Source organism: Melopsittacus undulatus, chromosome Z (genome assembly GCF_012275295.1).
Source record: "Melopsittacus undulatus isolate bMelUnd1 chromosome Z, bMelUnd1.mat.Z, whole genome shotgun sequence".
Classification (NCBI taxonomy): Eukaryota; Metazoa; Chordata; class Aves; order Psittaciformes; family Psittaculidae; genus Melopsittacus; species Melopsittacus undulatus.
Window position 1 is genome coordinate 91,210,842 of NC_047557.1, and position 24,339 is coordinate 91,235,180.

Consider the following 24,339-nt stretch of genomic DNA (forward strand, 5'->3'; position numbering starts at 1 on the left):
ACCGCCCGGCTCCACCCCTGTGGCGGCGGGGAGGAGCTGCCTGCCCTCCCCGCAGCGGTATCCGCTTCCCCGCACTGGGGCGGCACTGGTGAGGTCTGTGCAGGCTTCTCCGGACTGCTGGCCGTAGAAGTCCCGCGGCCGGGTGGTCCAGGTGCCCGTCGTCCAGAGACAGGCTGTGCCAGGACTGACTGGAAGCGCAGCCAGGTGCGCCTCTGCGCCCTCCCCGCCCCGCTGGCTGCGTTTCGGAGCCCATCTAGCCGCCCAAAAGGGACCGCTCGCTTCTGCCTGCTTCCCTGCGTCCTCCCCGTGCTGCTGTGCCTAGCGACAGCCCCCGGGGTGGGACCCCAGTCCCATTGGTGTCACCGCCAGCTTCGCCGTAGGGGTGCCAAGGTTTCCAGCCGGTGGCGGCCCCTCACCCCGCGCTCGTTACTCCGAGGGGGATACTCCCCCACACCGGAGCAGCAGAAGGGCATTAGTGGGCCTGTGCCAGAAGCCCGCACGGTCACGTCCGCAGCGCCTCAGCCTCCCACCTCTGGGAGGGCAGGAGCACGGCTGACACCAGTCGCAGAGCTCGGGGGAGCTGGAGAGGCTCTGGCCTTGGCCCCTGATAAGAGCAGCAGTATCTCGGTGAGAAGCAGGACCGGCACCGGCTCCAGCAAACTGCTGTGGGCTCAACTTTAGCATTGCAAAAATCTGCAGAGTTTGCACTGGAAACCTCCTGTCTTTGAAATATGCCACTGTGTAACAGTTTTTACAGATGTTATTGAACACTTGGGTAAGTAAATTGTCAGTATTGGTTCCTATTACTAGAGCCAGGCCTAACCACCAGAGTTATGCAGGTATTTTGAAGATACAATACAGCAGGACACTTTAATTAATATTACCAAACTTGTCGTCTCTCCACCCCTCTCTCTCCCTTTTCCCTTTTTTCATCTTTCTTAGAACTATGGTATAGTTGTGTCAGGAAAAGACCTGCAGAGACAATGTTTCTTTATCAAAGAAAAAATATCTTTTCAATTACACCCTCAACTGAAACTTGCTTTGAAAACACTGATGTCTCCAGAGTTAGGCAGCACAGTCCAGTTAAACTGTCTGCTGACTGGTTTTAAGGATGAAGACTAGACCCAGCACCTCAGAATCCAAAGATCTGCTGCTGTCTCTTTGTTCACACTCACCCTGGTATTTTTTTCCCCTCTTTTTAATAATTCTAAAGGTGCTGAAGAAACGTATCCAATTATATGTTGAACAGAAATAGGTAAATGTGGGAAAATAGTTCAACTTGCTTCAATTTCTATTTAAAAGGTGTAAAAAATGTTTAAAAAAGTTTTATTTTTTTACAGTGTTAGAAAATTTATTTACCTGCTAAATTAAAAGTTATTTAAAAACTGAAATCTTGCAAATCCGTGTATAACTGCAATGCAATAAATATAAGTGCATTAATATAAATGAGAGATAAATAGTAATTTGCCAGCATAGGCCATGCTGGTATGATCTGGCAATTAAAACAGTATTAATGTGACCATCCTGGGAATTTGCACTGCTTTTGCTGGGTTTTCTTAAAACAGATCCCATTGAAAGGCTCAAATAAAGTTACAAGTATGTAGCCAGGCCAAAGGGTCAGAAAGTCATCACCACCACGAGAGACTTTTACCTTGATCATGTGTAAAAGACAAATCTATAGACGTTTCTGCACAATACAATACTAAAGATAACTTTAAACATGTCTTGATGAAAAAACACAGCCTTTTTGTTGTTGCTGGTAGGTTCTCTGAATACAACAAAGTCAGAAGTGATACACACAGCAAGTTTATACAGCAAAACTCAGCCCTGAATCCATGGTATCGTTACACTCTGCCTTCCCCTTGCTGGGTTAAAGGTACTTCCTCATGGCTGTGGGAGGATGATACCAGATTTCTGAAGTAAGTCACTGCAAGTATTGTCTGCATGTGGTGAACAGGCTTTGCTGCAAAAGGCCCACGTGGATTATGTGGTCTCAGTAGCTAGGGCTCAACTGCATAATGATGGGGTAGGAGTGCTCCCTGACCCTGGAATGTAAATTGCAGCTTAGAACATTCCACAACCTGATTTACCCTCAGAGTAACATGTCCCTGCTCTTCTCACCAGCTGGTTAAATGTCTTGTCTCCAGAAGCATTTTGGTTGCTACTAGAATTCCTAAACAGAGGTGAGTGCATACCACAAACTTTCTCAGTTTTTCAAGATTACGTTACTCAGGAGGTTTGAATTGCTGCATTGTAAAGATTGAGTAATAATAGGCTAGGAATCTGGACACATGTACTCAGAAAAAGGGGTGTATAGCTGCAGATGTTGGTTGATACTTATGTTTAATGTTATGAAAGAGTAAATACAGTAATCTGGCCCACTGGACATGAGAGAGCATCAAAAGCCTAAGAATTTGCATCCAAAGAATTTCTGTATGTTTGCCTAAAGCATTGAGATTGAAAACAATAAATCTTATCTCTGCATCATCAAACCTCCCTCTGGTTACAAAACTGCCTCTATCTGCTCTATCGTGCATCTTTGTAGATAAACTAGCCAGGTGAACTCAGCAATGGCCAGCTGAAAACAGCCACTGAAAGGCAGAGACTGAATTGCCCCAGATTTTATCCCAGGATAGGAAAGGTAAGAGGGACCAGAATTTGGACACATGACAATGTATGTGGTACATATGTGCCTGTGCACATTATGTGCCATATTTCTGGTATGTTTGTATCACACCACTTGCTTAGTCAATCCTGTCCTTCGTATCCTGAAAAAAGTATGTGAATATATGCAATCCCATTTTCAGTCTTCTCTTTGGCCACTAGGAAATAGTCTCGATTTGGGAAATTAATTTCCTGTCTGTTGATGCACTGTTACATACTGAATAGGAATCTGCTTTGATTTAGTAAGGGCTGCTCTCTTGAAAGAGAATGTTTACTTTTTTGTGATTTTACAGCCCTCGCAGCTATAAGGATGTAACATGTGCCTCAAAAAGCTTTTTACCTAGAGACACCCAGGCTTACCAGCACAAGCATTTAGAATGCTGCTGCATGAAGGGAGAAGTTTCTCAGAATTCTCTTGAATTCTGAACCTGACACACAGTTACATATTTCTCCTGTTGCTGGCAGATTTGAATATTAAACTTCTGAGCAGAAAGGCAAAAGATTTTGTCAGTAACCCTGACAGCCTGTAACTTTATGGTCAATTAATTATATTGCATCAAGTTACTCGAGTTAGTATCACACTTCATTTCTGAAGGCTGCAGCTCTTAATGAGCTAATGTCTGTCTACTGTAGAGAAGTTTTAGGTGAGGAGACAGGAAAAGAATCACTGGTTGATTCTTCCCGCTCTCCTCCCCCTCCCCCCCCTTTCCAAACTTGTATTAGGAGGAGGGGGTACCGGGGGGGGGAAGATTGAGAATGGCAAAAATTATTCTAATGGCAGCACAGTTACAATAGTGATGAGAATCTGCTCTGAGACTATTGTAAGTTTACAAGAGGTAGATTTTCAGGTTAGAAAAGTCTGAGAATAAAGAATGGGGAAGTGTTCTCAGAAACAAAAGTAGTTTTATCACAGGTGAATTGAAAGTGACCAGACAGGAACTGCAAGTCAGAAGTGCCAGTTGAAGATTTCCTTACCAGCAAATTTACTGAGTGATAGAAAAATGGTATAAAAATGTTACACAAACTCAGTAAGAGGGGTTGAGGTGGCCATGACATGATTGGCTGTAGGTGCAGCATGTCAGTGCTGCTTCTTCAGGCTTGTAGCGAGGGGCACATGTTAACTGCAGCTTTATCTTCACTGATGGATAAAATAAATCCCATTTTGTATTGAACGGTTAATCTGCTTCACCTATTCGACTGTGAGAACATACTGTAAACACGACACTGCAGTTTCAGTGGAAATTTAGAATGTAAGGCAAAGCACTGGCAAGAACATCATCCCCTCTCCCAGATAAGATATTCAATGGAGATCCAGACAAGGGTCTGTGTACTTAAGGACAATACTCGTTATCTTTTTTTTTTCTTCTCATTATTTAAAAAAACCCCGAAAGTTAGCACTTTGTAGCAGCTAAAAAAATGCATCAGAGGCTGTACTTCATGTGTCTGTTTCACTGATACAGTAGCCGTATGTTGGCAGGAAGAATAATTGGAAATATTCCCACTGAACACACGATAAATTAGAGGTGAATTAGTTTGCTCTGTTTTGAAAAATAAAAAAGTAATGTATTTTTTATGTCCTGTACTTACGATTTCCCTTTTTTCATTAACAAGTTTTTAACAGCCCTGTAAATGAATAAATTTTTGCTTCCTTCTTTTCTATCTCGAGTATACTGCTTTCAGTCTGAAGTTCCAGTAACCCACATAACTTTAATCAACAAGAAGTTATCGATTTGAAGAAATGTTTTAAAGAATATAATAAAGGAATGAACTAGTTTTCAATGAACTAATTCAAAATCAAACCTTGAAAATGTGTTAGAAAACCAAAGCCTGAAGTCCATCTCTGGCTTAAGAGTCCAGTCTCAACCGTAAATCTACTAGCAAGAAACAAACTCGCCGTTTCCAACTTGACGAGCAAGAGACACGGGGAATAGCTCCACCTAGCGTGTGTCCCCGTATTGTTACACAGGCCATCCTTATACAGTCTCAGGGCACACATACATATTCATGAAACTACACATGAATTACATAATTTTCCAGAAAGTTTCCCGCATGCATACAAAAAATGTGATGGTGGTCTTTGAGGGTCATTTACTTCTCCCAACAATCTTCGTAACTTCGAGCAGTCTTTGAATCACCAGCTTAATTAACATTACAGACACAGCAATCATCCTGTCCTTTTATTTACAAGCTAGTTTAACTGCTCCCACCCTGGACATCTGCTAGCCCCGGATACTCCACAGCAGATGTTTACACCAGCTTAATGGGTTCATTAGCACCACAAACATAGCAATTATCCTGTCCTTCTATTTATCAGTGTGCCCACCCTGGACATCTGTTAGTCCCAGATACTCCCCATCCCCAGGTCCTGTTTTTCTATTCTGCTTTTCTTACACTTTTTGTACTAATGTCCTAAGGACCTAAAACTATGTCAACTACCTTCAAGCACCGCAGTTCTTTTCCTTTAGAAAGCCATCAAACTTAACGTTACTTAGAACTGATTACATTTTGTGCTTTTGTGCCTCCTCGGCTCAGCTTTCATTCAAAAATGTCGATTTTTATTGTACCTGTAAAATATCCAAACCTATTAATATTTTAGTTTCATTGCAACTATCAAAAGACATTGTAATTACTGTCTTATTTAACAGTTAGTATTAGCCACTTGTCACCCGATTTAACAGTTTACCATGTAGAAGAAAGTATCACTGGGATATAAAAGCAATTCTAATCTGATAAAAATTACCCTCTTTTAACATAACAGGTAAGACACTCAAAAGATTTTCTGTTAACATTATGTGAAAAGGATTTATTTAAGCCTGTGTGATAAAATCACATAAAATTGACTATTCAGGAACAATTATTTTCAAAGCAAAGACAAACAGCAACTTTGCTAACAACTCATTTTGCCACTGTAGGTTCTAGCTGATGGCTTGCTAATTAGTACGGAAGAGAAAAGATAATGTAGGTAGATAAATGTCTGTGTCTTCTACTTTATTGTTTTTAAGTGAGTTAGAGATTTAAAGTAAACAGAGTACTCCCTGTTTGCATGGGACAGCAAACAAGTATTTCCTACGGAAACCTGAAACCATGTGAAACTTCGGTAGTTTCACTCTAAAAGAAACCAGTCTTGTGTATACAAACATAAGTACTGGATTAGGGAATAGCCACTAAACTTTCAGAAGCCTGATCTCTTAAGGCAGAAGTATCTCAATTCAAATTTTGACTTTATTTTCAAGGGTTTCAAGATCCTGGTCATACTTGCTTACAAAAGCCGTGGATTGATAGACTCTTCAGCACAAAATGAAGGGCTACTTTTTGTTTGGGTTTGCAGTCCTTTGGGGTTTTCGTTTTGGTTTTAAAATGTATAATTTATTGTGCTTGTAGTAAATGTGATAGTAAGTGTGTAGTAAGGTAAAATACAAGCTTGAGAAATTAATCAAAATACGAGCTTCTCAGGGATAACACTGGGAATCAAAATCCAGTTTTTGAACAGTTGGTTCTTACCGGTGAACACATCCTGGTTCTCATGTAGTCCTTGTATAGAATACATTCAGTTGTACACTCCCCTTGTGACACCAGACTCCCCAGAGCGGTGCAGAGACGTTTGAATCACAGGGGGATAAGGCTCTTCAGGTGCAAGTTTGGGGCAGGCTTCTGCACGGGTACCTGTGTACGGCCTGTCTGAACAGCTCGCAAAACAGTGCTGTTAGACAAACTTTGCACGTATCGGCTAAAGCTTGCGGTTCTATTAAGTCCTCACATCCCTTGGTCATACTGACCCAAGGTGGAGTCTGCTTTACCCCTGGGTTTAGACAGGATCTGTTCCACAGTGGTTTTGCTGCCCCTCCCTTCGTCCTGAGCCCCCGAGTAGTTCGGGGACAGGCCCTCCTCTGGAGCATTAGGCGTTTCCAGGTAGCTGAGCAAAAGGCCACTATCGAGTGTTTGGCATTTTTTAGTTTAGTATCTTTTTAAAAACACCGAACACGTTTCTGATCGTGGGCTGTCAAGCAACACACTGCAGCATTCCCCCATTTCTCTACAGAGCATTCCGGGACGGAAGGGGGGGGTGCGGAATCGCTGAGGAGCCGAGTTCGGGATCTTTCCAGAAACCACCAATGGAGACCGAAGGACGCCTGAGACAAGCTCCGATCATCCCCGTACCCTGTGTTCCGCCACAGTGCTTAACACACCCTGCGCCGGTGCCGGGCTCAGGCTTCAGGCCTTGGCCCCTGAGGGGCGGGGAGGGGCGGGCCCCAGCGCTGGCGGTACCGTCCCGCCCCCTTGGCGTGACGCAGGTTTGTCCCGCGCTAGCTGCCGTAGCAAGGAAATGGCGGCGGCGGGGTCGAGTGATAGCGATGGAGACGACCTGGTGAGTTATGGGACTGCGCTGCAGCCGCTGGCAGAAGGTGAGAGAGCTCATGGAGCAAAACTGCTGCTCTCGGGGGCTTCGTTGTGTGTTGCGGTGGGCGCTGGGGAGCACCGCGGGCCGGGAGGTGGTCCAGCTTGTGGGGGTTGTACTGGGGGTGTCAGGAGGGCCCGCATACCGCTTCGGTGCAGGCCTGCTGTCTTTCCTGCGGTCTTCGCTTTGGGAAAGCAAAGGCCGCCGAGTGGAGCGGTGTGGGAGCAGAAGGCAGGCTGCCCGCCGCGGGGATGTGGGACGGGATGCTCGGCACTACACTGGCTTACCGGAGTGTGGGAGAGGAGCTGGGGTACCAGGTCTTGCTGTGGTCGGAGGGGGGGCCGGTCTGTCTCACTTGCGCCAAGCCTCGGAAAAAAAAAATACATACATGACAGAAAAAGTAGAGTTAATGTGTAATAGCTCAGCTGTATGCAGTTACACTCGTTAGTATAGTTGCCTTCTCAGCAAAGCAAAAGAAGACGCAGGGGAGGCCTAGTAACAGACTTGAGTACCTGAAGAGGCCGACAGGAAATCTGGAGAGGGACTTTTAACTTTTAAGAAGCATGTAGTGACAGGACAAAAGGGGAACGGCTTTAAACTTGAAAAAGGGTGGATTTAGATTCGATATTAGGAAGTAATTCTTCACTATGAGGGTGCTGAGGTGCTTGCACAGCGTGTCCAGGGAAGCTGTGGCTGCCCCATCCCTGGCAGTGTTCAAGGGCAAGGTTGGGCAGGGTTTGGAGCAATCTGGTCTAGTGGAAGGTATCCCTGCCCATGGCAGGGGTCTGGAACTGCATGAGCCTTAAGGTCCCTTCCAGCCCAGACCAGCAGGGGGTTCTATGAATTTCCTACACTTACATTCATGAGATGGACTTGGCATTGTCCAAGAAGTTTTGTACAGATGTGACTCCTGAGTCCAAGCTACTTAATTCATATAAATGTTGTCAGAAAGCGACAAATTTTCATGTCAAAGTCGGTATTGTTATTTCTCAGTATCATTACTCGAGTGATGAAATCCTGTCAGGTTTCTTGTATGCTTAACAACTAAAAGTGTCCTTTCACAGCAAAAAAAAAAAAAGTTCTTGGAACTTGTTAGAATTCATGATTTCTACTTGAGCACTTCATGCCTTTACATCAGCAGCAGACATCAGCAATGTATTCAAATAATATGGGTAGGAATAAATGTGAAGTGTGTGATGCTTTCCACCACAGGATGGCTACTGTTTGGTCCAGTTTTTAATTTGAATTAGAGATGGCATCTGGAGCAAACGGAGAGTCCATTCTTTATGCAGGGTTGTGACTTACTTTCTGATTTATCTGTAGGTGAACGACTTAAAAAGCCAGTTCCTCTTCAAGAGCAGACTGTTAAAGATGCAAAGGGACGATATCAGCGTTTCCATGGAGCGTTTACTGGTGGCTTCTCTGCTGGCTACTTTAACACTGTTGGCACAAAGGAAGGTTGGATGTTTTTCTGTCTGAGGAGGGTTAATTTGTTGCAATAATTTGATGCCTTAATTAATTGTCATTAAGGTGTTTTTGTTTTGGTTTGGTTTTTTTTCCCTGCTATTCATTGTACTGTAAATAGTTGAAACAATATGGTTGAAGTTAATTCCCCTGAGTTTTTGGACTGCAGGTTTTATAGATGTTCCCCTGATTTCAACCTTCAGGTGTAAAATTGAAATGTTTAATTGCTTTCAAATACTATATTGCAGTCTCTTACTTGGATACTTACTCTCTTTAAAGGATGGGCTCCCTCGACTTTTGTATCATCACGGCAGAAAAGAGCAGACAGAACTGTTCTTGGACCAGAAGACTTCATGGATGAAGAGGTAAATTTAGAAAGTAGTAGAAATCTTTTGGAATGAGTTGCCATGACAGCAGGTTTTTCAGGTGATGAAATCTTGTAAAGAGCTTAAATAGGAAAAAATTGAAGTGACTTAAAAATTGCTTCTTGTGTACAGTGTTATACTGCTGGGTCCTATAGGGTGTTTTGTAGATCCACGTAGGAAGCTCCTGTAATCTCAATTTTAAAACCAGCTAACCAGAAAACCAAAATCTCCCGAACTAAACAGATGACCAAAAGTACCCAAGAAACCAAAACCACAACTCAAGCCTTTCAGTTTATCAGAAAATACAACTATTTTTTGAAAGTGTTTGAAAACAAGACCATTCAAATTATTGAAAAAGCAACTGTATAAATGGCTTAAAAAATTAGGTGGTGTCTTTCCTTTGCCATTACAGTGAATAATCATTTGAGGGAAACATAGTTTTAATTTTCTTTTTTCTTTTTTCCTTATTTTTTCCTTATTTTGTCTTCATTTCCCAGGATTTTAGTGAATTTGGGATAGCACCGAAAAATATTACAACCACAGATGATTTTACATCCAAAGCTAAAGACAGGATAAAAGAGAAAGCAAGACAGATTGCAGGAGTAGTTGCTACCATTCCAGGAATCACTGCATTTGATGATTTAATAGGCCCATCGAAGTAAGTAAATTTATGTGACAGTTAACCAGACGATTTTACTTAGAAGTGTTGTACTGGTTAAAAAAGTAATGTTTGATCACAGTAACTCATGAAAGAGACTTGCAGATCTGCAGTGTTGCACTTTCCAGGTGGCCTCAACCTGGATTTTTATTTTGTATGTGCAGACTCTTACCAGGTAAACATTTCCAAACTGGGGCGTCCTGTAAATGAAGATGTTGAGTGGAACACCTCCCTTATGAGGAGAGGCTGAGGGAGCTGGGTCTCTTTAGCTTGGAGGAGACTGAGGGGTGACCTCATCAGTGTTTACAAATATGTAAAGGGTGGGTGTCAGGATGATGGAGCTAGCCTTTTTTCAGTGATATCCAGTGATAGGACAAGGGGTAATGGGTGTAAACTGGAGCATAGGAGGTTCCACGTTAACATCAGGAAGAACTTCTTTACTGTAAGAGTGACAGAGCGCTGGAACAGGTTGCCCAGGGGGGTTGTGGAGTCTCCTACGTTGGAGATATTCAAGGCCCACCTGAACAAGCTCCTGTGTGATGTACTCTAGGTTACCCTGCTCTTGCAGGAGGGTTGGACTAGATGATCTTTTGAGGTCCCTTCCAACCCTTGGGATTCTGTGATTCAGTTTATATTTTAAAGTGGGGCATATAAATATAATTTTTATATAAGACAAACATATTGTCTTAAAAATATTAAAGATGTGGTTTGAGGCAATTCCTTCTGTTTCTTCTTAGAATAACAGTTGGGGTTGAGCTATTACGAAAAATGGGCTGGAAAGAAGGACAAGGGGTTGGACCACGTGTCAAAAGAAAGCCATGCAGGCAGAAACCTGGTAAGTTCAGTGAAGTTCCTGAACTTTTAATAGAAAATTAGCATAGACTGATGAGAAAGATAATTTTAAAACCTTCTTCTCTTTGGTCTGTTTCTTAGAGAAATTTCACAGAGTTGCAATTTAGCATTAGTTGTAATTATGCTATTATGTCTCTTACAGATCCTGCAGTGAAAGTATATGGTTGTGCGTTACCACCTGGGCTCTCTGCGGGTTCTGAGGTATTGAACAGGCAGAAATTCTTTGTTTACTTATGTGAGAATATGTGCTAAGGCATTTATGTCCCTGCTCCTTCTTTGATGTCTTTGGTATTTTAATATGCAGTTCCAAGCTTTTTTAGGAGTACTCATAAATACTTATCCTTACAGTGAAGTTTTAAAGTGACATTTGTTCTTTTGCTGCCTAGGCAGGTGTAATTCATACATATTTTCTTACATAATTCAGGAAATGTAAACTTGTCTAGTCTCATGTTAACTAAATGTTGTAAAAACTCAGCATACAAACCTCTAAGTTATATTTGCTTCTATTTTGTACAAGGATGAAGAGGATGAATACCAGCCAGAGAATGTGACATTTGCACCAAAAGATATAATGCCTGTAGATTTGATTCCAAAAGAGAACGTCCATGGACTTGGCTATAAGGGATTGGACCCCTCACAAGCTTTGTTTGGTGCCTCTGGAGGACACCTGAATCTCTTCACAGGTGATTCTGAAGATACAAGCAACTTAATTGGTGATCTGAGGCACAGTAAAGGAAGAAAACTAGGTATTACGGGCCAGGTGGGGACTTTTTTTAATGCATTTTATTGTTAGCACAATGAAATCTAAATAAGTGTTGAGTTTTCTTCTCTGGAAGGCACCTAGTCATTGTGAAGTTGTAAATATTAAATGTGGTTTGAGAAGAGGATTTTTTAATTTTTTTACTTGATGTGAAGATGTGGGCAAATCCGTAGAACTCTTACATGCCTCCACTTACTGTTAAAAAGAACTATGAAATACCTCACTGGTAAAGGTGAAAAAAAAATTCTGTCTTTGATTAGAGAAAATTAACATTCAGTGCTTCTTTAATTTACATTTTTGTTCAGTTTTACTTCCACTAATGTTGAGTCTGTCAGTATTCTGGGTTCAGCAGTAGCAGTCATTTTTCTCTGTCTTAGTAGCCAGTGCAGTGTTGCGGTTTTTTACTTTAGTCTGGGAACAGTGCTGGTAACACACCAATGTTTTTAGTTCTTGCTCAGTAACGCTTACTCCTAGCAAGGATTTTCTCAGTCTCATGCTCTGCCAGGGAGGAGGGGAAACTGAGAGGAAGCCGAGACAGGACACCTGACCCAAACTAACCAAAGGAGTATTCCATACCACAACACATCATGCCCAGTATATAAACTGGGAGCAGTTACTCAGAAGGGCTAGATTATTGCTAGGGTTGGGCTGGGTATAGGTCAGTGGGTGATGAGCAGTTGTGCTCTCTTCCCTTGTCATTTCCTTTATCATTATTATTATTGGTGGTAGCAGTAGTGGTTTTGTGTTATACCTTAGTTACTGGACTGTTCTTATCTCAACCCATGAGAGTTACATTCTTCAATTCTCCTCCCCATCACTCCAGGAGCAGGGGGAGGAAGAATACGTGGGGTGAGCGAGTGGCTGAGTGGTTTGGAGTTACGGGCTGGGCTTAAACCACAACTGTCAGCTAGAGAGGTTTTGCTTTTTTCCATTGTATTTGTAGTTCTTGAGTAGAAGCATTGTCAAATTATATTTCTTGGAATTATACTTGTTTAATTTTCATGCCAACTGAGGTTTTTTTTTTGAGAACTTAACATGTTTTTAGTCAGACTGCAGATGTTACCCTGTGGAATTAGGCTGCTGTCCTCATCCTGTACAATACAAACTCACTGTCCCTTCCTGCCAAGAGAGTGGAATATATTTGCTTTTGTGTTTGGTTGGGTTGGTTCTTTATTTCACTAATTGGTAGGACTTTTTTTTGGTGAAGATGTACATTTTTCCCAGGATATATATATGTATACTGGACACCTTGTGTAATACCGATGAATAAATATACATGTAGATGTGTTCTGACATGACTTAAAAATACTAATTTTACACCTCTGAATTCTCATGTTTATTTGAATATGTATTTTAGGCTTTCGGTGTAGGAGCTTTAGAGGAGGAAGATGATGATATTTATGCAACTGAAACACTACTGAAATATGACACAGTTTTGAAAGATGAGGAACCTGGAGATGGCTTTTATGGCTGGACAGCACCTAAACAATATAAAGCAAACAAAAGTAAGAACTGGTTCTACCTGAAGAGCTGTAGTGTAACTTGTATTGGGAGTGGAGGAGGGAAGAAGGCAGAAATGTAGTCTCTATTTGCCAAGCATTTGAATTTTCAGGGGACTGGTATCTTCTAGCTCTGACTTCTGGAACATTATCTATTCTTTCTTCCTCATTGAAGTGTCCAAATCTGGAAATAATTTCCAAAGTCCTACACTAATCCCAGTGTATATAAAACTCCCAAATTCTGTTTTTTTAAGGAGAGCATGCATTGCTTTGTGAAATGTAGCATTTAGTTCCACTGAAGGAAACAACTGATTGTGAATCATGGCTACAAAATATCACAACGGTATCTGCAAAGAAATTTTTTCATCAGAAAAGTGCTTTTTGCCAAACACACATGTTTTAAATACTGACCAATTCTCTGGTTATTTTGTAGGGTCAGAAAGAGAAGTTAAATACACAGGCGTAATCTTGGATGGCTTTTCACCGGCATCAAAATCATCAACTCCAAGCAAGGTAAGCAGATACTGATATTTAAGTGTTAAGAATAATGTCAGCAAATTGACACGTGAGTGGTATGGATATGGACTTTAATGATGCCCACAAGCTTTTATGTTCTTAGAAATAAAAGTTCTGGTCAGCAGTAAAGTTTGTGGAAGGAGCAAAATTATAGTGTTGGAAGCTATAATTGAATAATAGAAACCTAAAATCTGTCAGACTAGTGGGTGAGTTTAGATTTTGCCTATGTACTGGCTTTGAACAAGTGCCTTTCACACTGTTGTTTGGCATGAAGTCAGAGGAATGGTTTGATTTCACTTTGAAATAAAAAGTAGTACCTCTTTTACTTGTAGATCTTTTAGATGCAACATGCAGTTTTCCATAAAAATCAGGTCCCATGCTTCACTTCTGTTTGGTGACAAGTGAATTTGTTAACTCTGTTTCAGATTTGCCTCATTTATACCATGCATATTTGCATAAATCAGAATGACAAACAGAATTGTGTTACATGGTCCTTTTTCTAATGAAGAAAAAGATATTGGTATATAAAATTGCATTGTTTGGGAAGATAGGGATGACCTTTGGAGTAACAGCTTGAATAAATGAAAGTGGGGGGAAAAAGATTTTGAAGGACATTAAAATACCATAAGCAGAGAAGTATTCAATAGCGCAATTAACTGATTAAATCATGTGACTTCTGTTAAAAAAAGGAAAGTAATTATTAAGCAATAAAAAGAGCTTTTCTCAAATAAAAGCAATGCATGTTGAAACTTGTTAATTTTACTACAGCTTGATATACATTTTCGTAGTTTTCATAGTATGTATCAACACTGTAAACTTGTTCCCAAAGTCTGTATTACAATGCTAGGTACAGGCTGCGTCTGAAAGAATCAGTAGCTTGTTATACCTGTTTCTACTACTGAGATGTAAACACGAATTTTTAGACTGAGGTGACTTTCACTGAAACACATTTGTAAGTGTTACATACAATAACAAAGAAGTACAACTTTGTATTTTTTTTTTTGTCATCTCCTGCCAAGATATATCCACCACCTCCTCTGCCACGAAATTACAGACCAGTCCATTACTTTCGACCTGTGGTAGCAGATGGGAATGAAAACTGCCGTTTACAGAAGGCACTAAAAGAATCAACTGGAAAACTTGAGAGCGATACGAGACAGCAAAGCAGGCATGCTCTGAATGCCTCCCAAAGGAGGGAACAACTAGGAGAGACTGATCTAAAAGGTACTGATAATATGTGACAACACCTTTGCTTGGGTATCAAGTCCCCTGTTTGTCTATATAATGGCAAAAATTTGTTCTAGTCTTGAACAGTGTTTTCTAATATAAACATAGTAAATCTAGTTGGCTTAGTTAGAACACCTCATCATTGTTCAGTTTCATCTCAACAGCTTGTTGACATATCTGTCTATATATATATTTACTTCAGTCTTTTAAAGAGGAAAAAATGTGTGGGATTGTGTTCTGCTGTGTTATTTTGATTTTTCTTTTGTGGCCTTATTATGGATTTAGAATACAGAAGGCTGTGAAGTTTGGGATTTTCCTTCCCTGGAAAATGATGTTTCACTGAAATACATTCAAGTTCACTAGAAAAGTAATTTGTAAATGTGGTTTGCATTTGTATCCCCAGTACTGAAGTTTACAAATATGTAAATATGTGGTAAATAGCATAAGAGATGCATGAGTGGCCATTTTTTTTTTGTCATCTCTCCTATTACGCTATTTATTGCTGCTTAGGAGCATTTTCTCTGAATGTTTGTTCATAGTTGTAGGCTTTTTTCCTCCACTGAAGTGGCAGAAATACCTGTAGTAATTTTTCATTTCTTACTGCTTGATTTTTTTTTGTTTTAGGTCCAGCTCCTTCTGTTTTGGAATATCTGTCTGAGAAAGATAGAGAAAGACTCAAAAAAGTGAAACAAGCATCTGAACAAAAACTGAAAGCAAAAATAATTCCTCAGGAACCACGAAATAGCAGCTGCCAGCCAACCTCCCTAGATGGTGCTTCTCACAAATGGCTAAAGTTGTTGGGGCCGCAGTTAGCAAATGCTGGTTCTAGTGACTTCAAACCATTTGCAAAAAATCCGGAAAAGCAAAAAAGATACGAAATTTTTGTGAAAGGTCTTAAACAAGGAGAAAAAGGTAACTGAAGAGATTGATTCCAACACTTTATCTCTGAAAAAAATTCTTGAATTATTTTTTACTTTTCTCTTATTCCTTTTTTTTGTCCTGGTGTGTTTTATGTTCACTATGAGTTCTCTTCCTGAATTCCACAGCATTTCTCCCTCTATTTCTTTTTAGGGCCAATATTAAAAGAAACTTTTATTGATACTTAATTGTATTGACTTCGGGAAAACTGCTCAGTAATTTAAGTGTCAGCATTATTTTAGGCATGACATTTCACATTTTGATGCTGTAGCAGAGGTGAAGTTCTACTTAATTGCCTGGGTTTTCCTTCTTCCATTTGCCAAAGTAGGCTTCAGCTTTGGTCAGTACCATGAACTATGCATGGATAAGCATTTTCATTTAGTTTGTTTCACTTTGAGGAGTAAAAGTTGACAGATCCTATGAAGGCAGAAAGGTCACAGTAGAATGAAAGGAAAAATCAAAAGACAACCCATATCATGTACTTTCAGAGGAGATAAGGGGTCTGAAATTGAATTAAGTATTTCATACTTGTCAAAGCTTGTTTTCCATGTCCTTTGGATTCTCAAACTGTCACACTTCTGTTCTCTCAGAAAAGTCTGTGGCTGTAAAATCAGAGCATGCATGCAGAGCTCTTATTCAGCCCCCAAAAACCTCAACCCCTTTATCTGCTGTCCTTGTCCTGTTTCAGTCTCCTTCCATTTTATTTGGGTTTTTGCTATTAAAGGATACTATGGTGTATCTTACATTGAACCAGGTACTTTTCATGCCTTGTGGTGAACTCCCCGGTAGTGTGATTTTTATGTAAAGCATAAAAAGCCAAAATCTGACCTAAGGAGAGTAACAGCAGCAGGTGAATGTAATTGTCTTAAAATGAAAAAGTGAGAGTTGGTTTGTTTTTAAAATTTTAAGGTACAAAGGGGCTATTGGACAAGAAGATAAAGGGCACCAGCAAAGATTTGCAGAGGAAAGTGTATAGTGTTAGAAGACGTGGTTTTGTTACTGTAGGATTTTTTTAGCTTATCCTTTTCACTGTATGATAAAAGACTTCCTGCTCAGTACCTGCTAATGGTTATTGCACTGGGATGGACTACTTGATCTTTGAACCCATAGTTCCTCCATTCAGGACTGGGGTTTCCCTTGTGTAAACTGTCTCTTAGGACTAAGGAGGTACTTACAGTCATAATGATGAAAATGTGGAAATTTTTAATTAAGTTGAGTGATTAAGATTCTCACTGGAAGAGTATCTTTGCTTGGTTGGTGTTACTTCCTACTGCTTCTGGTAGCAAATGTGAATCTGTTGCTTTAAACAGGATCTGTATTGTTTACAAAGTTTGTGTCAAAATTCTGTATTTATCAGTGGGCACTTTACATACCAGAAAGCTCCTTGAAGTTACCAAAGCCTGGCCAGGTCTCCTCACTAGTTAATCTCTCTGTTCTGTGTTTTAGGTATTAGATACAGATTTGGATTATGCTTCTTGTTTTAAATGCCTATTAAATACTTTAGATATTTTAAACATTCCTTAGAGGGCAGTGAGCAAGGAGTCAGCATTACAAGTAAAATTACTTGAAGTATGTACCTTACAGTTGGCAAATGCTGTCATTCTTGCAGTCTTGAAAAATTGCTTCTACTCACCAAGGATAGCACAGTTGAGATGAATACTATTCTTAAACTAAATACTTACTTAATACTTGCAAAGATGCTTGTTTGTTATACTGTTTTTTTGTTTGAAAACTGTCAGACCTAACCAAGCTGTAATCTCTGCTAAACATTTCCCTCCTTATCTTACAGTAGATAAATTGGAGCAATATTTAGACCCAAATACGACAGAATGGGAGAGAGAAAGAGAACAAGAGGAATTCTTCCGTGCAGCAATGTTTTACAAGTCTTCAAATTCAGCACTGTCTTCTAGGTTTACCCGTGCCAAATATGAAGATGATGTTGACAAAGTTGAAGTTCCTCGGGACCAAGAGGTACGTGGTGTTTATTGGTTTTAGTACATTGGAGTTACAGTTGCTGCCTTATCTCTGACTTCCAAAATTCTTTCTTTTCACAACTCTTTTGCAGATACACTGTCAATGTTCTGTTGCCTTATGTTGAGCAAACTTTCGAAAACACTCGCTGCATACAAAGCAGAAATTTGTTAAACTACACTTATATGTTTTATGTTTCTATCCTGTTCTTAAGTCTCACAACAGTTATAGTCAATTTGGTAAGTTCTTACTTATTTAGCAGCTAGAAATATTTGACTTTTTCAGAAGGATATTGATGATAAGGAAACTGCTGTGAAGATGAAGATGTTTGGCAAACTCACAAGAGACAAGTTTGAATGGCACCCTGAAAAGCTGTTGTGTAGAAGATTTAATGTTCCTGATCCATATCCTGAGTAAGATCATTGATACTGATATTTTTAACACTTTATGAAAATTCTGAGTTTTTCATTTGCTTGAGGAAGATTTGGCTTGATGTTATCTTCTTATGTCATAATAGATGTTATATAGAGCTGCCTAATATTTCTATCTGCCTCACAAAACATGGTGACCTCTGACAAAACCATATGTTTTAAGGATTACTGTTTCAGCTTGTTGTAGATAATTTGAGGCCTTTTCTGTGTTGGGAACAATCATCAGTAACCATTTTTATGTCCCTCCAGGTCTTCCATTGTTGGGCTACCAAAAGTGAAACGAGACAAGTATTCTGTCTTTAATTTCTTAACTGTGCCTGAGCCCACCACATCTGTAACTCAAGCAACAAATGAAAAAATCCAACAGAGTAATATTCTCAACAGTAAGTTTGTTGTTACTTTATTAATTTATGAGGTAATAGTATAGAAAAATCTTGTCTTTGTCATGGAAAGTTTACTCACCTGATTTATTTTCTTAATTAAAAAAATAAACGAAATTTAAAGTAAATTCAGTGACATAAACCGTCAAGACAGTAGTATTATGCTAATTTCTTCTACCTAGAAGATATTTATAAGTTGGGTATTCATTAGAAAGATTTAAAAAAAGTCAAACGCTACTGAAGAAGCTGAGTAACTTAAAGTCAAGTAGGCCATCAAATGCAGGATAATTTGGCATGCAACTGATATGAATGTTTGGGATGTTTCTAGAACCAAAGAAACCTTCAAGATGGGATATGTCAGATAAAGAGAAGGAGAAAAAAGATTCTATCAGTGAATTCATTAGTCTTGCTAGATCAAAAGCCAATGCTCAGCAGCAGCCGCCGCCAGTGCCAGCAACAGAAGAAGGTGGAACTGGGCTGAGTGAAAGTCTTCCCACTGAGGTGAGTTTACAGAGGTGTTTGAACGTAAAGAGGAATAGCTGTAAACATTCCCAACCCTGAAATAAGGTTGGGTAATACATATATTGATTTAATATGGATCAGTTTGCAAGAGCCAGCTCGGCTTAAGGAGATGTGAGACTGTACTTTGAAGAATTTTGAGGTTATAACTGAGATGTAAAACATTTACAGCATACAAGGAAAGCAAGTATGACTATACCTGAAGTAGGGCTTTAAAACAAGAGAAAATGTACTTTAGCAGTCTGGGAGTTAAATTTGGTCCCTTTATGTCCCTTTTGCTCTCAGACACAGGAGATATGTAAATATATATATATTTTTTTTTTTCCTTTCCTGCTGTGAATAGAGGAGTGTGCTTACTTTGGGGAGAAAAGGGATGTTTTCCATTTGCTTAAATTTAACTGTGTGTAACTGAAGTTTGAATTAATGAATTAGAATTTATAATATCTGGGGATCTATTTTCAGCAATCTGTGTAGAGATTGCACTACTCTACAGGACACTGTATTAGCTTAGCAGTGTTTCAGAGTTCTACTGTTTCAGACTAGCAATTCCTAGGATTGTGTACTTCACAGCTGTTGTAATACTCTAGTGTTCTGTAAGTACATGTCAGCATATTTGAAGTTACTACTTAGCAGAGAGGGATCATTAGTTTCTTTGGTGTTTAAATACAGTTTGTTACAATGCTGTTTTGCAGGCAGCTAATGAAGATAAAGATCAGGAAGAAGAAAGCAGACCATCCATAGACTTATTTAAGGCCATCTTTACAAGTTCCTCAGATGAAAAATCGTCTTCGTCTGAAGAAGAGAGTGAGGAAGAAGAGCAACCATCCACTTCAGTAGTAGATTCAAAAACCACCAAGCAAGTTGATCCCCCGGGCAGCTCTTCATCTAATGTACAAGGTAGTACTCAACAGATGTTCATTTTTTAATATGCATCAAAAAAAGCTTCATTTATAAATAGTACTTCAGGAATGCTAGGACAATGCTAGGCTTTTGTGCAGATATCTGGCACTGTTGGAGCTGTAGAAAACGTGAATAATACAGCACTGAATAAGGTCTTGCATGTTCTAGGGTTATATATATTGCCCTATGTCTTGCATAGATTTTGCAAGCTAGCTGCTCTATGAAATATGCTCGCTATACAACGAGGAGGAACAAAACATCTAATGTTAGAGCATACTTAACAGAGAAATACAGCAAAACTTTTCTACCTGTGATAAATTTAAGATAGATTGATCGATTATGACTGTCTTGTGGTGGATATTTGACAAATTCAGAAACAAATAACTTTCACTTCTCTGATAATAAAAATTCAGTTTTTAAATACTGACATTCCAGTAAATACAATGTTGAAATAATTTTACTAAGACATTAGAAGCTGCATATTATTTGTATTCTAGTTATAAGAGTTTCCAGAATACTTAAACAAGAGAGGTAGAAAACCAGTCTTCTACTCCCTAGTATTTAAATTTAATAAGTAAGCTGTAAAAAGTTTCTGTATTTTCAGGATGTCATTAAATTAACTAAATGTACGATATACTTAGCTTATAATGAAAGTACTTTGTCCACGTACGGTCGTACATCTTGTGGAGACTTTTATTCATTCTAAGTAATGGAAGGGTGGCACTGTGTTACTATGTTGTTAATTTAATTAGTAATATTATAGTTTAAAAGGTCAATTTTGATTTAGAAGAAAAACCCAACAGCACAGAATGTTGATATCTTTCAGAATGCCAGCTATCCAGTTGTCCAAAGCAGTCTGCAGGGAAACAGGATGCTGATCTATTTGCTTTCTTGGAAGTTTTTAGAAAGCCTTCTTTAACTTTCTTCAGCATTTCTTGGGAAAAAAAGGTCTTACTGTATTTTCCCTTCAAATAGTGACATTTTTGTGTTTTTTTTTTGTAGAGAATGTGGTTCCTACAACCGATGCTGGTGTTCCTTTGTTGCCTGCTTCAAAGCAGGAACTGGATGCAACTGAGGAATTTGGACCAAAGTTACCTCCAGCTTTTTCTTCTGGTAGGTTCTGTAGACTTCTGTAGACTTCTAACGTTTAAATTCTGCACATCAAAATTGTATGCAAAATACACAGTATTCTTCTTTAAAAACCATTTGCCAATAGGCATTTTACCTCTTAAATGGCATCAGCAAATGCTTTGTTCTGTGGTCCACTAGTGGACTGCTGTGGTCCACTAGTAGAAACCTCTTTGCCCATGTACCAATTTTACTGTAGCTCTATAGAGACAATGATAAAAGAGTCTAGTGAAAATACAAGACTAGCATTATGGTTTCTTTTAATGACAGATTGCAATGGCATTTAATTACAATAGGAAGGTTGCAGGTAGGAGTTTTAGACATTCAAGTTCCATTTGAAAGCTTAGTTGTGGGTTGGTTGGTTTGTTGGGGTTTTGGTTTTGTTTTTTTTTATTTGTTTTTTTTTTTGTTTGTTTTGTTTTGTTTTACCTATCCTATTAGTTTGAAAGTAAAATAGAATTTAATAATAAAATTACCTTGGGTTTGGTCATTTGATTTGTTTGTTTTTCTTCCTGCATTGGCTTTGCACTTTAGGCTGTACTTGGCAACAGGAACCAGAGTTGCCACCAAGTTTTCCTGGGCCTAGTAAAAGAGAAAAACAGAGGAAGAACAGACAGAAACAAAAGACTAAGCGAGAACACAAACACAAAAAGGAAAAGGTATTTAATTTAAATATAAACTGTCTATGAATTCTTTGATTTGCCAGTCATTCTTTTTTATTATTTTTGCTGTTATCCAGGTTTATGCAGGCCAAATATGAAGGTGATATTTTAGAAACTAGATATACTGGGACTAGAACTTAAGTAACTGAGTTTCTTGGGTATTTTGAAACCTGAACTTCAGAACAGAAAACTATCCAGTCTAGGGAGCTGCTTTTTCCATACACACAGTGGGACTACAGGTCTAATATTATCAACAGTTTAATGTTACATGCTGAAGATACTGGGCATATTCTGGGAACTGCATATAATTAATGGCTTGTATACAAATAATAGTAATTTTCTATTTGGGAGTGTGTGTGAGGGCTTGGGATAAAATGAGTGATTTTGGTGTATTGTGTATATGTATGTTTTTTAGCTCCATCTGAGTAGTGAAAAAGTCAACTCTTGGGTGTTCTGTTTCAGCTAAGCTTGGAATCTACACTCTAATCAACCTTTTGCTGTTGTTGCTTTTCAGAAAAACCCAAGTCTTTCACAATGAAATGAGGGATTATTTTTCTTCCTTTTACAGAAAAAGAAACATAAGAAACAGAAAAACAAAGGAAAACACAAGAATAAAGAATCAGAAAAAGAGAGCAGCTCAGACACTGCAGATAGCAGCGACAGTGATACAGATACCACAGGCTTGGCAGCTAAGGAACTTCTAAGAAGGTAAACAGAAAGTTTACTTAAAGACTTTAAAATTTTGCAGTAAATAAGAAAAAGCGTCGTTCTAGTGAACCTATTTACAGCAAATACGGATCAGCCAATCTCTTGATGATAAAATACTGCTCATTTTTTTTAATGAAGTGAAAAAGATTACAAATATTATGCAAATTAATCTAGAGGGTGTTTCATTTTAGGAGAGAAGCTTCTTAAGGTAAAGGGCACTAAATATACAACTCTGCTAGTTATTGGAGGTTAAAGATAATATATTTTGGGAAGGTATTTTGGATGGGAATTAAAAATTGAAAAAATACAGGTGGTGATTTGTATTTCCATTACTTTGTCTACATATCTTTACTTGTAAACATTGGAAGCAACACTGTCTCGTTCCTAACCTTTTGGGTCTGCTTTGATTTGTTGATAATTAGCAGAAGATCTGATTCAAATAGATACTTTGTGTGGCATTGATTAAGATAGCTCTGTGCTTGAGCAAGGACCAGTGAAGAAAGCAGAACAGTGCTTCAGTCCTGCATGTGTCTGCTAAATTTAGACTGCTCTTGCATTTTTATAAAGTAGAGACTTGAACATACTGCCAAGAGAAATGTGAAGATCATGAAAAGAACGATTCGCATTTCATTTTGCTCACACACTTGAAGTAAAGTACAAACTAAAGTAACTTGTCTTTAGTTCAGATCATAGTCAATTTTAAGTGTGTCCAATGTGGAACGTTCACTGTGCTGGCTTTTGTTTGGTGTTTGCTACTAGCCAAAGGAGAAGTCTCAAGGTACTTGTTGAAATACCACATGCAGTTGGCCTAATGGCAAAATGATTGGGGTCTAGGTGATCAGTGAATGGACATGTGCCAGTGCAATTTGAAATGACTTTGCCTTCCAGTCATTTGGAACTGAGGTTCAGTTAAAAAAACCTCCACAAGTAACCAAGCTACTTCTCCTTTGGTTTCTAAATAGTTAAAATATGGTTTTATGCATTTTGCAGAAAATTGACTTCTTTGTACAAGCAGTTATTTTGGAAGTCTTTGCATTTGCATGTGTCTCTTTACTTCAGTGAGAAAATGTTTTTATCTTGCTAAGTCAGATCTGTCAAACTAAGGATTAAGAAACTGCTCAAGTAATTAAATGGTTTTAATGTAGGATTTTACATATCAGCCTGACCTCTTTCTTTTTCTCCCTTTTAGATTAAAACAACTTCAGCATTGAAGAGGGGCCTTGCTTTCTTCGGTGCTGTGTGACTTGATCTCAAATTTTTGATCTCCTCCATGATGGTAGATCAGTTGTACACTTTGAAGCACAGTAGAACTGTATTCATACTGAATTTGTTTGAAAGCAGATATACGTATGTTAATTTTGTGGTGCTTCACATGTTTAAAATATATGGATTATGGAATGCTGAAAAGACTCCTTCCTGGGCAGCATAATCTGAAATGCTGCAGGTTTGATTTCAGTTACATGAAGCAGTGTATTCTAATGAATATAAGTATTACAAATAGTTTACATAGGTCATTGCCTAGGACCTCTGAAATGTTGGGGATAAGTTTCAGCCTGAGTTATATTAGAAAGTTGATTACAAAAGCCATGTAAATTTTGCATTGGGTGCAAATATTTTTAATGCAGAATTTTGCATTGCACTCTGATTTCACAACTCTCTAAATGGCTGTACTTAGAGAGTTATTTTTTATCTTCAAAATGTATACAGCATTTACCATAGCAGATCTAAACCAATAAACTGTTGTTTTGACACAGATTAAGGCTAATGTATTAGCAGATTAGTGCTATAATCTGCTTTATTTTATGTAGTTACAATGAAAACAGTTTATACTGTTGTTTGTTTTGTGCAATATTCAATTGTCATCTTGCAAAATTATTTTAATGTAAACTATGTAATAATACTGCATTGTATTTTTAATGCTGAGGTTGCAAAATATACCTGTAGAAATCTTCCATGTGTGCGTTGAAACCAAAACAATACTCTTGCTTAAAACTGTGAACAAAAGCCGTAAGTGAAATTCACTGTCGTTGATTGCAGTTCTCTGGGGCATGATTCCATTTATTTTCAGTATCTACAGCTCTTGAGGAGGGTGAACCAATAGAGTTGTCTCACATTGACGCGTGGATTGTGGGATTTGTGAATGTAAAAGCAGCAAGAAAACTTGAGTTATGGAAGGAGAAATAAAAAATCGGACCTTGAGGTTGTCTCCATTACAGTAAAAAACAAAACAACCACAACCAGGACATATTATTATAGTTACTGTTCCAGAGGCGTTCTGACAGGAGCAGCACTGCACCCGCGCTGGGATAGAGCCTGTGTGC

General features: G+C 38.9%; 1 protein-coding gene across 2 annotated transcripts; it reads left to right on the forward strand.

Moving 5' to 3' along the window:
- The first annotated feature begins 6,976 nt into the window (after positions 1-6,976).
- On the forward strand, positions 6,977-23,969 carry GPATCH1 (G-patch domain containing 1). 2 transcript variants are annotated; one of them, XM_034073277.1, is made up of 20 exons: positions 6,977-7,067; positions 8,384-8,518; positions 8,804-8,889; positions 9,387-9,547; positions 10,285-10,382; positions 10,542-10,600; positions 10,917-11,159; positions 12,517-12,664; positions 13,092-13,171; positions 14,194-14,398; positions 15,026-15,313; positions 17,109-17,290; positions 17,576-17,703; positions 17,971-18,104; positions 18,430-18,602; positions 19,313-19,517; positions 20,523-20,633; positions 21,183-21,307; positions 21,879-22,018; positions 23,208-23,969. In XM_034073277.1, exons 1-20 carry the CDS (start codon positions 6,989-6,991, stop codon positions 23,227-23,229), a joined length of 2,802 nt encoding a protein of 933 aa, XP_033929168.1. In that variant the 5' UTR covers positions 6,977-6,988; the 3' UTR covers positions 23,230-23,969. The 2 variants fall into 2 exon arrangements, with proteins under 2 accessions (XP_033929168.1, XP_033929169.1); XM_034073278.1 differs by having other exon boundaries at positions 17,112-17,290.
- The last annotated feature ends 370 nt before the right edge of the window (positions 23,970-24,339 follow it).

Coding starts and splice junctions, on each gene's coding strand:
- GPATCH1 (XM_034073277.1), top strand. CDS start 6,989: ATGGCGGCGGCGGGGTCGAGTGATAGCGATGGAGACGACCTGGTGAGT. Junction 14,399..15,025: donor AGGAGAGACTGATCTAAAAG/GTACTGATAATA, acceptor TTTTTGTTTTAG/GTCCAGCTCCTTCTGTTTTG. Junction 19,518..20,522: donor CTCTTCATCTAATGTACAAG/GTAGTACTCAAC, acceptor TTTTTTTTGTAG/AGAATGTGGTTCCTACAACC.